General features: G+C 39.3%; 1 protein-coding gene across 1 annotated transcript; it reads right to left on the reverse strand.

Moving 5' to 3' along the window:
• Positions 1 to 13,662: 13,662 nt before the first annotated feature.
• LOC136248121 (uncharacterized) lies at positions 13,663 to 14,574 on the reverse strand. The gene is made up of 3 exons (XM_066039938.1): positions 14,459 to 14,574; positions 14,340 to 14,392; positions 13,663 to 14,264 (listed from the first exon to the last, which is right to left on the reverse strand). The coding sequence occupies exons 1-3, from the start codon at positions 14,572 to 14,574 to the stop codon at positions 13,663 to 13,665; spliced, it is 771 nt and encodes a 256-aa protein (XP_065896010.1).
• Between the last annotated feature and the right edge of the window lie 3,652 nt (positions 14,575 to 18,226).

Consider the following 18,226-nt stretch of genomic DNA (forward strand, 5'->3'; position numbering starts at 1 on the left):
CAAAAGAAAAAGGTCACAACATGCTGTAGAATGCCGTAATTGTGATTTCAAAGGCTAAAGTATGAAGTTTTTCCACTAGTACAGAGTCATTCTATAACACACTATATATAACTCGTGGCGATTTTATGACCCACACATGACGACTTGTCAATAAACTTAAGGCGCGTACTATTTTTAGAGGGGGTTTCAGCTGAAAACATTGCAACCCCCTGTATCCGCCACTGCAAGCCCTTGTATGTGCATGTGTGTGAATTTGTGTGCATGTGTGTGTGTGTGTGTGTGTGTGTGTGTGTGTGTGTGTGTGTGTGTGCGTGTGTGTGCGTGTGTGCGTGTGTGCATGTGTGTGCATGTGTGCATGTGTGTGCGTGTGTGCATGTGTGTTCCAGGTGAGACTTCAGGTGCCTACACCTTCATCTGTGAGACATGGCACAGCCTCCTTGGTTTTACTAGTCCTGCCCCAGTAGAATTTTCTTGTGCTAAGTCATAGCACCTGAGCAGTGCATAAGTGTCCTAGAGCTTCTTTGCTGGGTATGCTAGAACAGCAGTTGAAGGCTTTGCTTTTGTGTGTGTGCTTGCACGTGTGCATGTGAGTGTGCATTCATGTATGTACATTGGATAAACACATTTGCTTATGTATATAAATCAATTATCAATTTAGTATGGTATTATTCTCCTCAACCTATACTTATGTATATGGTTTTATGTACAATGTATCTATTTCACAATCATGTTATTACTCACTACTACAACTAAAGGAAAAGTATGATATTGCTTATACGATTATATATGCATCAGTATACACACTAGTACTATTGTACAATATTACATCTATCAGTAACAAAAGCAGCTATTTTGTAAGATATCAGAAAATGGAACATTAGTCCTGTAAAAGAACCATAGCCTTTTCTGTTCTTTTCAAATCTCAGGGCTGGAAGAAGCAGTCCAGCCAGTCAGGCCATAGCCTGACTACTTTTTCAGCATTGATTTTAAAAATATAATATCTGAGTCGCTGATAAGCACTGGCCGATTCTGCTGCCGTGTTTTTGTGAATAATAGCTAGATGCCTAAAGCATCATACAAGCATTGTGATAATGCCAGCAGAGTACTTACATCATATCAATCAGTCATGGAAAAGATCAAAACACTCTAATAGAACGGTCACCCTAATAGAACACCCAGGTATTTAGCCTACTGATTTACTTGTCAAACACTTTATGCAGCTAGCAAATACAAAGTATAAATACCTTTGTATGGAAGCATACATAGCTAGTTGGATAATATTTGAGCACAGTAGCATAACATGATAGGGTATGATTATGTATATAGCTTAGTACCTAACTAGCTATTTACTGAGTTGTGGCTTCATCACATTATATAAGCTAAGTTATATGCAATTTCAAATGCTAGCTATAACTCATACTGCATGTGTATAGTAGTTATAACAAAAGGGAACAATACTGTATTTGCAAGTGTTACAACTGTATAGTGTAAGAAATTAATGTGAACATTTGATGTAGCTACATGCAATGAGTTTAACACAAGTGTTAGACAATAGTATGCTAGGGAATTTACAGGTGAAAATAGTCTACGAGATTTAATTTCAGAGCATGCAATTTTGAAAAATTTCCTCAGAGAGCATGCTCCCACATCTTCCTAGCATTTACACAACTGAAAGTGCTCAGTATATCATAGTGTGTACCCCTTGGCCTGACCACTATAGAATTGCTTCTTCCAGCCCTGAACCTGTGGTAATTTCTCTTGTCTGCCAGTAACAGATGTATGTACATGTGGTATGATTGAAGTATTTCACACCTTGGTGATAGTGTTCATTGAGGTAAACATAAAAGGTAGGAAGTTACAGCCACAGATAATTGACAGTTTACATAGTATTCCACGTATTGTGAAACAGGGTGTTATTGTATTTAATAATGTGGTTTAATTAAAAGCTTACATCACCAAAAAAATTTATGAAAACGTCACAAACTGTGTAATAAATAGTATTAACATGTTCCATAAGGAGCGAATCAAATCCTATGGACAAGGGAGTGTGTAACTCCATATAGTGCCTAGTCTGGAGTAGCCGACCCGCGCGGGTCTGGTGACAGCCGCATTCAGTACCTGTGCAGATGGAATGCAATTAATTTAGAAAATATGCGCGAAACACGTGGACAATTTCCGATAACAGAGCGCGACAGTTACTGTACTTGCACTTGATGTGACATCTATTTCCTCTACAAACCCTTATACATTTGTGCTGGTTGTACATTTGTGCTGGTCGTGGAAAAGACATAAGAAGCTCGCCATAATCAGTGGACAAATCAGAAATAACGTCATAGAATGTTGTTAATTGGTCACTAAGCGATCTGATTGGACGCACCAGATTTTCGTAAGGCTGGCACAGGTATTGAATGCGGCTGTAACCAGACCCTCACTCTACGCGCGCGGGTTAGCTACGCCAGACTATACACTACCAATTTTTTTTTACGTGTAGTACTGAAAACTATGGTGATCATAACACACGTAGAGGAACTCACCTGATATCGGACGGGCTCCAATATCGGACGCTATTTCTCCTAAACTACAGTAAATATTCAAACATTCCGCACATCTCCAGGTAGGCCAATGCTTCATAAACTTGTGTACCAAGTTTCAGATCTCTCGGTTTCTTGGTCGCGGTACAGCAACCTTTTGAAGACTAGTCCGAATAATACGTAAAATCGGAAAAACGCTCAATTCAAGGTCAGCCATTGTTTGCAGATCACACTTGCATTAAATCAAAAGTCGCATACATTCAGATTGTAGGGCTACTCATGTACTTTCTAAATATGTATGGCTTATTTCATTTAAAGTATTGTACTGATGAGTTATAGACCAAAGAAAAGAGGCTGTCACTGGAGCAATAATCGCCATAGCTATTTTTGCTCAAAATCAGAAAAAAATAGTTTGAAAATGCATACAAGGTGGATGATTGTTTTCGATTATGTACTGAAAGTTGTTAAACACTAGTTCCTGCAAATCCAACACTATAAAGACATAAAATACTGCAGACTTGACTGCAGAAATAGCAAAATATGTAATATAGCTGTCAAACACTCTAACATAAAAAGTCAATCATTTCAGCTGAAATCCTAAAATTCTAAAACAAAATATACATAGAACCACATTTTAAGTATATCAGCATTATGTAGAATTGATTTACACCCCCTGTTTCCAATGGCTGTCCTTGAATTGAGCGTTTTTTCCGATTTTCCGTATAATTCGGACTTGTCTTCAAAAGACTGCTGTACCGAGACCAAGAACCCGAGAGATCTGAAACTTGGTACACAAGTTGATGAAGCATTGGCCTACTTGGAGATGTGCAGAATGTTTGAATGTTCATTGTAGTTTAGGAGAAATGGCGTCCGATATTGGAGCCCGTCCGATATTAGGTGAGCTACTCTACATACTGAAAACTACAACATACTACTACTTATTACCTAACTATATACTTATTGCTACCTATACGTACTTAACTTAACCAATGTCAAAGTCAGGAAATTCGTCCTCAGCAGTAAGCGAATACTGGCGGAGTATCATTTTTGCATTGTACCTCCACAAAGTCACAGACAGTTGCTGGAGAAGTTGGCGCCTAGCAAACTTTCGAGGTAAACCGTTTCTAACAGTTGTTCTGTCAGCTATGGATCCTAAAATTGATAGGGCATATGGTGACCAAACACCAAAGGTCTCACATACAAGAGTGATACAATCTCCTCCATTATCATTCACAATGTCCTGGTATTGGTTGTCCTTAGCTATCTCACCAACAGCAGCGGCCACCCCAGCCTGAGAAGAAGAAGAAGATATGACAGCAGACTGAGTGGTACTCCTGACGGAGAGATCAAAGTAGGTAGGACGACCAAGATGAAAGTCAGGGTGGTATATGTCGCCAGGACGAGATAGGTCAGATGGAATGCTTTGCTCCCTAAGAACACCAGGGTGATCTTGGAGCAAGGCATGGTGTACAACAGACACTAAAGCATTATGACGCTGGATCCTCAAGGGACCATGAGAGCACCCCAGCAGATGATCACCAAACTGGTCAATGACAGATAGACAAGTACAGAGTGGTAAAGAAGGGAACAAAGGAATGCCAAGCCACAAACGTAAAGCTATAGTAAAATCGTGAGGAGGAATAGCTAGACCCAAAGCAGGCTGTGGAAGTGCTTTAAGCCAATCACTGCTGGTGCCAGAAGAATGTGATAAAGCACGCAGACGTGCTTGATCACGAATGGTGGAACTGCTTACAAGCTGTTTAAAAAGTGAATCATCTAAAATGGCTTGAAGGTCAGTTTGAGAGGAGTTTTGCAACACAGAAACAGACGAAGAAAGCGAGGGAGCAATCCTCCCCGGGAAATGGCATAAAAACATCAAAAGTTTCCACTAAACGCGACACTAAAATACGGGAAGAATTACAGGACCCCACAAATGCAGGAGCAGCAGTACGCTCAGATTCACGTAGGCCCAAGCCTCCTAACCTAAATGGCAAGGTGGCTTGTGTCCAACTACTATCAGAAATTCCACAACACAAGATTCTACTAAGGCATTCTCGCAACCTAAGGTCAAAATGTGAGGGAAAGGAACCCAAAGAGGAAGATGGCACACAACGTAAAAGGTGAGTGACCTTGCAAACGCTAAGATAGCCCTAAGCAGATGCAACTCTACTTGAGGGTCCTCGAGGTCAACCAATTTATCCTGAATTGCAACTATTTTATCAAATTGAACAGATAAAAAGGCATCGTAAAACTGTGGAGGTCCCCAAATAGGAGATCCAAGAAGCTCCAAACCACTGTTCTTGAGGTTGATACGCTTGATGGCAGGATGAAAGTTAGGAAAAGAACTGTCACCAGAAGGCCAGTATAGTTCACACTTGGATAGATTGATGTAAAGACCAAAACTGGGACCCGACTCAGTAAAATGTGAAAGTAATACGTGAAGACAAGATCTAGTACCTATAAATGTGCCATCATCTAAATACCACAGGTTAAGAAGACATGTTTCACTAAAAGAGATGGAACGAAGAAATTGTACCAACACCAAAGAAAAAAGAAAGGGACCAAGAGGATCTCCCTGTTGGACACCTGTGGAAGCAAGAATACGCCTGTGGCCAAACCTCAGCTCAGCAGGTTGACTGTAGCACCAATACACCCAGGGGGAAATCTCTGGAAATTCTTTACACACACCATCAAGAAAAGCTGAGCGATTACATTCATTAAATGCATTCTTCATGTCTATTTTGAGTAGAGCTAGAGATTCATCATTGCCAAATTGGGAAAGAGAATGACGGACAGCATGGATAGCTGTCTCAAGACCACCTGGGAATGGCTGGGATACCAACACCCACTTGACCATAAGGTAGGAAAAAGTCAGAGAGAAAGGGACGAGCAAACTGACAGCACAGACGACTGGCAAGGCGACGAAGAATTTCACCAACTGCAATAGGACGAACATCCCCGTTCTTTTTCAGAAGAGCTGTTAAAGGGGCACCACACAACCAAGGGGCAAGCGATGGAGAAGCTTTTCCAGAAAGCAAAAAGTTCATCAGACGAGTGAGGGTGGTAAGGCAAAGTTCAGCAGAAGGTGCAGTGTGGCCACTGACTGCATCAAGATGGTGTTGTGCCCGTAAACCAGAGGCACCAGGACTGGTACCACGAGGAAAACCCTTCAAACATATTAATACAGCAGATTCATCTACAACTAAAGAAGCAGTCTTGGGGGCCGAACAAGAAGGTGGATCAGAGACAGGATGTCGCTGAAGCAACTCTTGAAATGCCAAATCATCATTCTTATCAGCCACACCAGTAGAAGTAAGAGACTGTACTGCATTACTGTACCTACCTTCCCGAGCCCAGAACAAAGCTCGAGAAATATTGCGTTTTGAAGGCTGAATACAGTGACTGGAGCGAGAGACATGTAAATCATCTTGTAGAGCTTTCCAAAGATTATACAAACCATCGGGCTGAGACCAGAGATGAAGGCGGTCTAGCAAAACAGAAGCTAACATAAAACGACGGCAGCGCTGACGAAGTGGAGGCATACGTAGTGCCAGTTTAGCAAACAGAAAAAGACGCATAAAGCCCCAGACTGAAGAAATTGCATTTCGAAACTCGGTAGACAAGACTCTAGCTAGCAAAGGACGAACACTGCGGGGAATGTGAACAACAGTTGAGACAGGACAGGTCATAACATAATTCATCACTACAGAAAGAGCCTCAGACTCAAGATGAGGAGGGCCAACAAAAGAACATGGAGAAGCTGACAGAAGGGCTAACTATAAAGGATCAGAAGGAATACTGGTGGAGAAAGCTAAGGAAGGTGGTGAAGGAGAAGTGGGAGACTGACTTTCAGACTGATCACAAATTAAGAAAGGAAGATCAGAAGCAGAAACTAATGGAGAATTACAGCGCTGACCAGGCTTAAGTAAACGTCTGCAGCCTGTTTTACGAAAACATTCATGAGTAGCCCAACGGCAGGAAGGAACAGTGCAAATAAGACGGTTACAGCAAGCAAAGAAAGTCGCAGATGGAAAAACATACCTAGATATGTGAACCGAGTTGATGTGTGGTGGGGACTATTCTACGGAACGGAACTGAACGGAATGATGGACTAAACCACGGAACGGAACGCTTTCTCAAATTGAAGCTTGCAACTTACCATTGCTGAAACTTCCCTTATAAGTTAGCAGTGGCATCTCCAGTGGGTGATTAAACATAAGATAAAAAGAATTAACGGATCGATTGTGGGTTTCTGTTGGTTGTCATTAGTAACGAAGTATTATTGTGGGATGAGCTGTATCAGTGATGTTCATCCATATGGAAGGGAACTTTATATGAGCTGTTTTTCTTATTTAGACTTTAGAAAACAGTCTGGGCCGGTCTTTCAAGTCATAAGTCAGTGTATAAATAAAGCAAGCAGGAAGATACTGGTAACAGGAAAGAGCCAGCTGAATTAAAACTTGAAGAATTTTGTGCAGTGTGTGAGGAGCAAATATTTTGGCAGACCGCAAGGAGGGTATATTCTGCAAACATCACTGAAGTGTATGCATGGAGTTATTTATATATTAACAGCTGGTGCAATGGACTAATGCCGTATTCAATAGTGATCTGATTTTATCTGTTGCACAATTCAAGGATGTGTCTGACTGCTAGCCTTGAATCAGGCTAAATGCCAAAACTCCAAGATCAGCTAAATCTCTATTATAAGCCGCATGTGAAACCATGCCCGTAGCCACCAGGCAAACGTGATTTGGACCAGGATGTGTGTGTAATTTCAATGTATCTAGTCAGACCTGAAATGGAACACTCACATTAATTACATGCCACCTAAGAATCCTAGGATTTCTTAAGTGTAACATTTCACATGCTTCACTTCAAACAAAACAGGTTAAATTTGTTTGTCTATTTTCAAGTGATTCCCAGTCCAGCTGGTCCATGAAATTACAATGGAATCACATGTATTTGTTACAGTGCGGGCTGTCCTGTGTTGGATCTACTCTAGAGTTGAGATTTCAAGGTAGACTCACTGCCAATGTACTGACACTAGTACTGTTGTAGCATGTTTAAGTGGAGGACAAATGAAATAGTAATGCTAGATTATTTATGTATACAAATTTTTCATAATGAAATTGATATCCCATTTTGATTTGTACTTCCACTTAGCAACATATTCAAGAACAAGAAGCTACCACACTTAATCTCCAACCACTGTCATTAATTAACCAAGATCTCACTAGTCTGTAATTCACCTTACTGTAGTGATTTTATTGATTCATCTGTATGTTTTCTTCATTTTCCTTTGACGTTGTACCAAGAGTTCATAATAAGGTGGAGAGTGTCTAACTTGAACGCATTCACCAAACACCCTGCTTAAAGTAACACCTCAGCCTTATTTCAGAACAAAGGCTTTACCTTCTTCAGCAACACTAATCAACAGTTTTCTATCCCCCAGTAAAGGTGTTGATTTGATGAAAGGTGAACTTTACGCAGGGTGTTTGTACAGGCCATACTGAGAGTTAGACACTCTCCCCCATACAAATCAGTATTACGAACTCTTGGTTGTACAGTATAGGTAAACTAAGATAAGTTTCTCTCCCATCTTATTCTAGGATTTCTATTGACAAGGAAAATTCAATTATTTGTATACAGGCTCAAAATTGAGATAATATAAAGAAAGTGAATTAATATTAATATTATATAGTCAGTTTGCTTTTGGATATTTAATGCCTCCAACCACAACAAAAATTCGATGAATCCATGCATCTCATCACTGGTCGTCTGAACATTCTGAAAGTGATACCTCACTCAATCAACCATATATTGTTTATTAGACTGAATAAAGTCATGATTACCTAAACAATTACTTAATTAATGTTTTATAATTATCCTATTCCATTTTTCCTGGAGGTTCCACTGAGAAAATGCAATTTCAGCAATGATAGCAGCTAGCCAAGCTGCAAGTTGATTCAGAAAGCATTCCATTCTGTAAAATAGACCCCATTCAGAATTCAACTCAGTACTCAGGCTGAGATATCTGACAATAGTCCACTACTCTGTTAATGAATCATTGATGTTCACACAATATAGCCTCCTTGAGGTATCTGAATGTTTGCTCCTCACACACTGCACAAAATTCCTTTAGATTCTGCTTAGACTGAGTTGATTCAGCTTGTCACCATACTTGTTTCCTTTGTAGTGTAGCTATACACATACTGATTTATGCCGATTAGAAAGGCTGGGCCTCAGACTGTACATTCTAAAGTCAAGTAAGTAAAAATAACTCACATACTAGTAAAAAAAGTCATACATTAAGTTCCCTACTTGATATATCCGAAGATGAACACACTGAGTCAGCTATTCCCACAATTAGTACTTCGTTACTAATGACAACCAACAAGAACCCACAATCGATCCTTAAATTCGTTTTATCTTTCTTGGGGTACGTTTGATTACCTGCTGGAAGTGCCACTGATAACTTGTACAGCAATGGTAAGCTGCAAGCTTCAATCTGAGAAAGCATTCCGTTCCGCAGTTTAGTCCATCATTCCGTTCCGTTCCGTTCCGTTCCGTAGAATAGTCCCCACCTTGATGTGTTGCCATAAAAGAGAACAAGAGGAACAGGATTTATTACAAATAGGACAAGATAGAAGTGAAGAAAAGTGATCAGCCGAGGAAGCACTGGCTGGGATATCCGCCATCATTGGTGAGGGCTGCAAAGATGATTGCATCATAGTGTGAGACAAATCACGACTGTCTGAACTTGCTGGAGAGGGCACAACTTTATCAGGACTTGCTGGAATAGTAACAACTTTATCAGGGCTTGCTGAAGCGGACAAAACTACATCAGAACTTGCTGGAGAAAGAGCAACTTCAATACTTCGTACACTACCAATACTTCGGACGAAATTCAAACATTTCGTCCAGTGTTACTATGTATTATTATTGATTGTTGTGCAGACCTCAAAAGAGTATGGTGCACAAAAAAGGGTACAATTGCTACTGTCAATTACAAAAGGAAAACAAACTTATATAATTATACAATATTTACTATACACAAGACCATATATACACATTGATAAATTATTAAACAGTTACTAGTCCAGTTAGGCTGTGCTTGAATTGATCAATCTCTGTTAAATCAATCACGTGTTGGGGTAAGGAATTCCAAATATTGATTGCAGAGGGGGGAAAAGAAAATTTATAACAGTCAATTCTAGTCATATGTATATAATTGGTTTCATCATTCTTACGCGCAACAGGGAAGTACTCAATAGAGGGTTTGCACGCGAAAAGTATTGTGGCGCGAATTATAAAAATGCTTAACAACCGTTGCTAGTCTAACATTTGTGAGGTTTACTTTTCAATCGCACGCAATGGGGGCGAATGCACTTATTTCGTCACCACGCTTTACCAAATAAGAGAATCTCTGTCAAAAGCTAGGATAAGGTTAACAACAAATAGTAAATACTAGCAGTAAGTTGAACAAGCGTAATATCAATTTTTCATCGATTATCGTGAACCCTGACACTTTGTAAAATTTTGACGACGGATATCCTAGTTTATACAAGTGACTAACATAGCGAACTTGTTCCAATCTACACTGAACTATTGAGACTGGCTGTAGCCTTCACTCGCGTACCTCACAAATGTCTGACAAGCAACAATTGTAAAGTATTTTACGAAAATACGCCATAACGCATCACGCGTGCAATCCCTCTATGGGCTGCTACTCCATCGTCTAGTGTGAAGATTGCAAAGCTGCTATGATAGGAAGATCGTCAAGTCGAAACTAGGTAAAGCTTGGAATAGTCAAGCGGAGTAATTTTGCGTAATTGTCGACTGTATAAAAACTGTCCTGCTAAGCCTGAGCCCCGGCCTGAGCTACTATTCCTCCCACGTGCAATTGAACCGGCTTCGTTTCTATAATTTTGCTTAGTCGCAGCGGAAACGTGACGTTTTTGCGCATGCGCCTCCGCATAATATCCTAATTAAGAATTTTTAAAAGTTACTTATTACAGTGCACAATAGCCATGTTTGAATTTCGCTCTTTACGAAGTTAGCTACATGAATTTCGCTCTTTACGAAGTTACATGGATTTCGTTCTTTACGAAGTTACATGCTCTCTTGTCTATAGGCCGGATTTGATGCGCTTCTGGTTCCACCTTCCAACAGGTATAGTTCTGTCTTTGCTTAGTTACACATGTCTCTCCCTGTGTTACAAGTGCTTGGATCATAACTGTTTCTTATAAACATGTTATGCACTACCTAATCTACAGTATAATAATGTCAGTGTGTCATAGCACACTAGCTAATTACAGAAAGTAACTGAATATGTAGCAACCCCGAAAAATCACCTTTGGTAGTACGTAGTAAGGAACAGGGCACTACATATGCAATAAAGTATCCACCTGTACAATAAAATTACTATTATGTACAACTTAATTTTGACAGTTTATTATGGTTATACAGTATACAATATCATTACACACAACTAACTTTGGCCTTCAACATAGTGTATTATCACAAGTAAACTCCCACACAGTAGCAACTGCCACGACTTCATCTACATGTAGAGCAGACAGAGAGTATACACTGCTGGGCAGCACATGAGACTTTTAATTCTACACTACATGCAGCATTGTGCCAAAGCATGCTTTCATCCCAAAAGACTGTACTACTCACAATTTTACCCATAACTGCACAGTACTGAAAAAATGAGTAGTTAATACTGTGGCAAACAGTGAATGTCACTGCAAATTTTTAGTGATGGTCACTAAAATGCATAATGACACTCACTATTTGCCGTACTGTGTGAACTGGTTTGTGGATAGCTATTTATTATCAAGTGCAAGCTTTCAATGCATCAAGACTAATTCATAAATAAAACATTAGAACCACTTGCCTGTCATCTGAAGATCACAATCTCTGGAGATCACAATGTTAAAAATAGTGATTTAATTTTTTTAAAATTTAATATGTTTGCAATTTAAATAATGGATAATGGTAATGACCTGCTTGCCCACATTATATTTTAGAAAAACACTTTTTATTAAACAGTGGTCTTAGATTATAGAAATCCATACATCTGTGTAACTATATCAACAGTTGTGTCATGTTGAGTAGCAACATGTTATAGCTACTGACCTTCTTGTCAGTGCAGTTGTCAGTGTATTTTCACTAGTCTATAGGGTTAGGTGGTAAGGATTGTACGATACAAAGCTTAATTACATCATTAAATTCACACAGTTGTGTAGTCAGAGTTAAAGTAGATATAGTTAGTTACTAAATCCTAGCATTATATGTGACCGTCTCAGCAAAAACCCGACTTGTTCGCACAAGCATGCGTATTGAGAAAATTGAAATTTAAAAATAATTCGTAAAATTACGCATGCTACAAAAAACTACGCAAATTGTTATCGAGCCAGTACTCGAAGAAGGAAGACTCAAATCGATTAAAACTATATACCATCTTATTCGCCTGTTCATGAAGAGTTCGAAAATCTTTGTTTCGTTTCCCTAACTCCAACGGTATGCGTGTCACGTGCGTTTGTTTACGATGCGGTAAACGTAAACAAGGTTGTCATCGTTTCTTCTACGAAACCACCTTATCTTGCTCTTCCTACTGCCTAACGCTATAATTCCAAAACTACACTCCACAGAAGGCTGAAACTTTGGTGGTCCATTCCTTGGACACTGCTGATATTGCTAAGTGAATAAAAAAGATTTTTTTAATTGTGCGAATAAGTCCGGTTTTTGCTGAGACGGTCACATATTATAGTTATAAAGCGTTAGTATTTTTTACCAACAAACCGTTTTAATTAAATAATATGTAGCCTTGGTTACTAGTACATACACCCGAGAACAAGTTTACAATACAGCATTTCAAATAAATTTTTTTAAAGTCTTAACGCTCAAACTGTGGGCAGAAAGGCGAACTCTGCCCAATCCTGTGTCAATGGAATCGTCACCATTACAGATGCAGAATTGCCACATTGAACATCGATAGCAACCTTCTGAATCAAGAATTGGGTTGATCTATTATCACCAGACTGCCCCATTACCAGGGACATATCCGCCTCACTGATGAGCGTGCACATGGTTCCCAAGTACCCAGGGTATCAACACATAGAGGCCAGAAGTAAAAAGGAGTTAGAGAAGAATACTTCCTGATCTTAGCTGACTCTGCAGAGTTTGCCACCCGGCTGGCACCATTTGCTGAAGTAGACAAATTAGATGGGGCTAAGGTATCTGAACAGGTAAAGTTCCAGAGCAAGGATTTCCACCTCATTAACTGAAATGAAGTCATTAAGATATTGTTATTGTCGTAATGATTGTATTACAATAATAACAATTGCATGTACGTTAACGTATGATTATGATTATGATTATGATGTGATTTGGGTTGAGGCTTAGAAACCTGTACGCCCATTCAATTACGTACATACAAATGCATAAATGAGATTCAATAAACAAAAATTAACTATCAATATAATTATTACATTAACAAGTACGTATGTCCAGGACACAGCTGAAAAACAGCTTTAGCTGATGCTGTCTCCCTGTTTAAATAACAAGAAAAACAAAAAATAACAAAAAAGGTAAGCTCCACGACCAAAGAGTCAGTGACATGCCATCTAGCCTCTTAATATCATCCCAACACACACCGGCAGGCTCCAAAACAGCAAGTAGACACCACAGTGTGACAAATAGTTTCATCCACTACAGCGTGTCGAGGAATGCCTCCCGTACGCCTGCAAGACAAACCATGAGTACCAAAAACGCGAAGGGTGCGACACCTTCGCAAATCTGTACGTGATTTGAAATCATTACTAATTTTCATGATTTGAAACTTGGATCTGTGATTAATTTTTGAAATTGAATTTGTGATTTGAAACTTGATTTGAAATGTGAAACGTTAGGCGTGATTGCCAGACTGTGATTTGTAAGGTTATTACTGGGTTCTGAAAGACATCAGTTCATGATAAGAATTATGAACTGGAGGAAGACTGAGTGTAGCCCCGACTAGACATTGGGTGACCTGCAGTTCGAATCCTGGGGCTAGAGGGATTTTTTCCTTACTGTGGCCCCTTTATTGTTACACCTTATCAGTCAGTAAGTCAAGTCATTAGGTCTAAGTCCCTGAAATTAGGTGAGAGCTGATGAAGAGTTCTATAAACAAGGATGGCAGTATGGAATCTTTACGTTCAGCCAAAGTGTGGCACAAAAAACTTTGTGTAGCTGGGATCAACGAACAAAACTTAGAATGAATACGTTCAAACTTTTTAAAATAATGTACAGACAAAGGTGACCACACAACATCACAATAGTCCAGTAAACGAAGTACAAAAGCACAATACAACTTGCCCAGCAGCTCATTAGATAAGGGACACAAATGATAAAGACAGTGCAGCCTAGACTGCACTCTCTGATAACCATATTGAGTATGCTTCTGCCAAGTCAAATTTTCATCAATGTAAACTCCAAGATATTTAAGAAATAGTACTCGACAAAGCTGTTTTCTGCTGATATTAATACACAAATCACTATCCCGTAATTTCTGTCGAGAGCCAATCAACATTACATGAGATTTTCCCACACTAAGACTTAACTGGTTGGTCGGCAACCAAAAGTCAACAGAATCCATATCACTCTGCAAGCCACATTTTTCCGAGAACAAGTCACCACTAGAGCAATGTAACTCCATATCATCACAATACATATTTAGTTGAGAGCCTTGAACAACAGACGGTAGATCGTTCATTTATATACTGAACAACGAAGGGCCCAAAATGGACCCCTGAGGCACACCAGCATGAACCGTACCCCAGTTAGAAGCTGATCCCTGAAAACACACCCGCTGCCTACAGCACGACAATTACCTAGCAAACCACACAAGAGAATCATCCAGTACTCCATAGCAAGCCAACTTTGACAGTAGAATGTCATAATTCACACAATCAAAGGCCTTAGACACATCCAAGAAGGCAGCAGCAGTAAATTTACTTTCATCAATGGCCTTGCGCCAACAGTCAGTGACATACATTAAAACATCCTGAGTAGAGTGTTGTGGGCGAAAACCAGACTGTCTGTCTGATAATAAATTAAACTTCAACAGATAAGAAACTAATTGATCATGAACAACCTGCTCCAAAATCTTTGAAAGCACCGGTAAAACTGAAATCGGTCATCTAGATTTATGACACTTTGAATATTGTGTTTGGTGCAATGCAATATACATAAAAAGCTTTGAAAATGCTGTACACAAAAATCATTACGCTGTAAGCTTCTTTTCCTTATATCTTTTGATAGAAACCACTGATTGAGGTGGGGTTTGCACTAAAATGACCCTGAAAATAGTACAATATTTGGCATACTAATGAATGTATGGAATGTTAATTATTTAATTTAGTTGGAAATCTCTACTTACTATATTATAGTGTATGTAGTGAGACTACTACGTGAGTAGCATTTATAAAGTAGATAAGAAGGGGTAGCGGGTAGCTAGCAGCGATAGCACAGTGGTTACCGCACTGCCCATAGTTGCAGCAGTCCAGGGTTCGAGTCCAGGTTGAGTTTTTGTGGTGTTTTTTAGAGTTGCACCGATATGCATTTTTTCACATTTGCCGATACCGATTATTTGCCTATTCCTTTAACCGATATGCCGATATTTACCGATATTCTTCATTTCTTCAGAACAGAGGAGGAGGAGCAGAAAATCACCTAAAGTTTATGCGTATAAACTGCATTTGTAATGATAATGTAATCAATGTAATTAATTACGTGGGCGGCCGACTTTTACAATGTTTTACAGTTTTGCTACTATCTCCTTTCATGGAAAAGGAAGCCAAGTAGTTATAAAACAGCTAATCAAACAGTGTTTTAGTGGGACTACAGACCCTTTGTGAAGAGTGATCAACTAATTGCGTGGGCGGCCGATAAATATACACAGCCTACTATAGCCTTGCAACCACACTTGTGCAAACAAACAAACTCAAATAGTTACAAAACAGTTACAACAAACCACTTACTGCTACATTCACCACCTTCTTTACTTTCACCTGTTCATTGTCATCAACTTAACGATTGATTGTGGGTTTCGGTTAACCGGCAAGTTATTTCCGCTTCGTTGCCGATACCGATACTTGTAAAATTAGCTAATATCGGTTGTTACCGATAATTCAACCGATTATCGGTGCAACTCTAGTGTTTTTGCTTTTGACTCTTTTTGTCTTAAGTTTTACCGTTGATTCAATAGCGAGTCCGACTTATTGAACTGTGTTTCGGTTCAATAACCACTGCCTATTATAAACAATACAAGCTCACAGTGATAAATAATAATTTATTTTCAGCATTATTATTATTATTATTATTAGCACTTTACAGTAACCAGCACTGAAGGTCTGACAGCAACATGTGCTGCAGCCTTGTAGATTTCCAGCTAGTTATAGCTAGATACACATCGGCTTGTTAAAGTTCACCTAAGGGAACATTTTATGTATAAATGCTACATACAGCTGTAGAACAGATGTGCTGAGTTGTACATGTGAATTAGGGGGTTTACCCTCTACCCAGTTGAGAGACCCCCTCTTGATAAATCCTGGATCCACCCCTGTGTTGTAAGTGACTGCATGTGTAGGTAGCATTGTCTGCAGCAGTTTAACCTGATGCAGTGATACTGTATGTTGTTCTGAGTACCCACAATAAATATACGCATAAATTTTGAACATAGTTGGCATGTACTCTTCTGTAGCCAATTTGCTCATTTGAAGCATTACAGAACCAAGAGAGTAATTCACTGTGATGATTTTAACACAATCACCCTCACAGAACACCGATACACACGTACACACAGACCAATAGTGTACTATGTGTATCATGAGTATCTGTTGTATAATCATTTCCTTGAACACCAGAAAACCACTGCATCAAATACATATCTTGGCAAACCATTATTGACATAATCACCACATCACATGACCACTGGTGGGTGTGGATACTATTGTTGTGGGTAGAGAATGGAACAGGAAAATAGAAATGGGTGGTGACCACAATACAATATAAAATACGATTGTTCTATTTTGTGCATTAGAATTGTTCAGTGTTTTGCATCAACCTCTAACAATGCTAGTAGTTTATTACATTGTAACAATGATCCTCACTAAAGAACTGGTGATGGCTGCTGACCAGTGTGAAGATTACCACTTTCAATCACCTTTCCACCCTGGTGAGTCCTGTGAGGACATTTACAATATGAATCCTGAGAGTCAGGACAAGCCAGGATATTATTGGATATTAGATGGTCCCACCAGGGTATATTGTGGAATGGCTTATACTGGGTCGTCTTGTGCAGACATCTACAACAATAATCTTGAAACTGGTGACAAATCAGGTTACTATCGTATTAATGACACACAATGGACATATTGTAACATGACACAAATTCCTGTTGGCTTTATCTCCACATGTGCTGGTGTTGGTGGAGGATGGAGAAGGGTTGCCCATATCAATGTCAGTGCAGGAGATGACTGTCCTAGTGGATGGCGTAGAGACACTTACTCTAATGTTAGTTTCTGTCGTCTGGTCAGTGATGACCCACTTACTTGCTCTTCTGCCAACTTCTCCACTAATGAAACAAGTTACCAGAGGGTGTGTGGTAGAGCAAGAGGATATCAGAAGGGAGCCCAAATTAGTTTCTGGTCTTATCACTATCGTGGTCAAACAATTGATGGCTACTATGCTGATGGTCTACTGATCACTTATGGCAGCCCTCGTCAACACATTTGGAGTTATATCGTTGGAGACTATGATAATCATACTATTAATACTAACTGTCCATGTGCTTATGGAGGATTATCCCCTCCTCCTTTTGTGGGTACTAACTATTACTGTGAATCAGGAGCTACTGATGTTTACGATATCTCTGCCTATTACTTCAATGACCCATTGTGGGACAGAGCTGGTTGCATCACTAGTAATTGTTGTGATACCCCTACCCAACCATGGTTTTATCGTGAGTTGTCCGGAGCAACTACAAGTGCTATAGAAGCAAGGATATGTTCGCGGAATGAAGGCTGGGCTCAAGGATCTCCTTTGATTGATCAACTGGAGCTCTACATTCAGTAATACTAACAGTTGTTGTAGTATTTTTAGTTTTATACTCAACATACACTAGTGTGTTTCTAGCCATCTTGTAACCATTAACAAGTACATAGAATTTTTGGTAGACTATTGTAAATCATTGTTTGTCATTTTTGAAACTAAGAAGTTATTGGTTGTTACTACTTCTCTATTATTTACTCTTGTTACTATGTATAATAAACAAAGTTGCGTATTGAAAAATTTCCACTATGAAATTCACAATGGGTTATACACTCTGACTTTATACATGTAGTAACTACACAATGGAGTTTGTACCAGTCAGGTAATTGTATAGGAAAAGTTAGTGCAATTTGACAGTTTATATGTACAATTATTCCTTAATTGTATAAGAACATGTATAATTGTCCACATACGTAGTGACAACGTGTAACCATTATGTGCTGAACAGCAAATGTGTCCAGTTGTGCGGCCATTAACTTATAACTGATGATTGTTATCCACTTAAACAGTTTCACAATCTGATTGGCTACTTATGATATCACTAGTTGTACTTAACGGCTTCCTTTATTCTGTTACCTCATTGGCTGCTTTTTAAA

This window comes from Dysidea avara, chromosome 1 (assembly GCF_963678975.1).
Source record: "Dysidea avara chromosome 1, odDysAvar1.4, whole genome shotgun sequence".
In the NCBI taxonomy this organism is placed as follows: Eukaryota; Metazoa; Porifera; class Demospongiae; order Dictyoceratida; family Dysideidae; genus Dysidea; species Dysidea avara.

What these genes read in the sequence shown, in the direction of transcription:
- LOC136248121 (XM_066039938.1), bottom strand. Translation starts at nt 14,574, where the DNA reads ATGTATGTCACTGACTGTTGGCGCAAGGCCATTGATGAAAGTAAATTT. An exon ending in TATGACATTCTACTGTCAAA is followed by an intron (nt 14,393 to 14,458) that starts GTTGGCTTGCTA and finishes GTCGTGCTGTAG; the next exon opens with GCAGCGGGTGTGTTTTCAGG. An exon ending in CTGGGGTACGGTTCATGCTG is followed by an intron (nt 14,265 to 14,339) that starts GTGTGCCTCAGG and finishes CTGTTGTTCAAG; the next exon opens with GCTCTCAACTAAATATGTAT.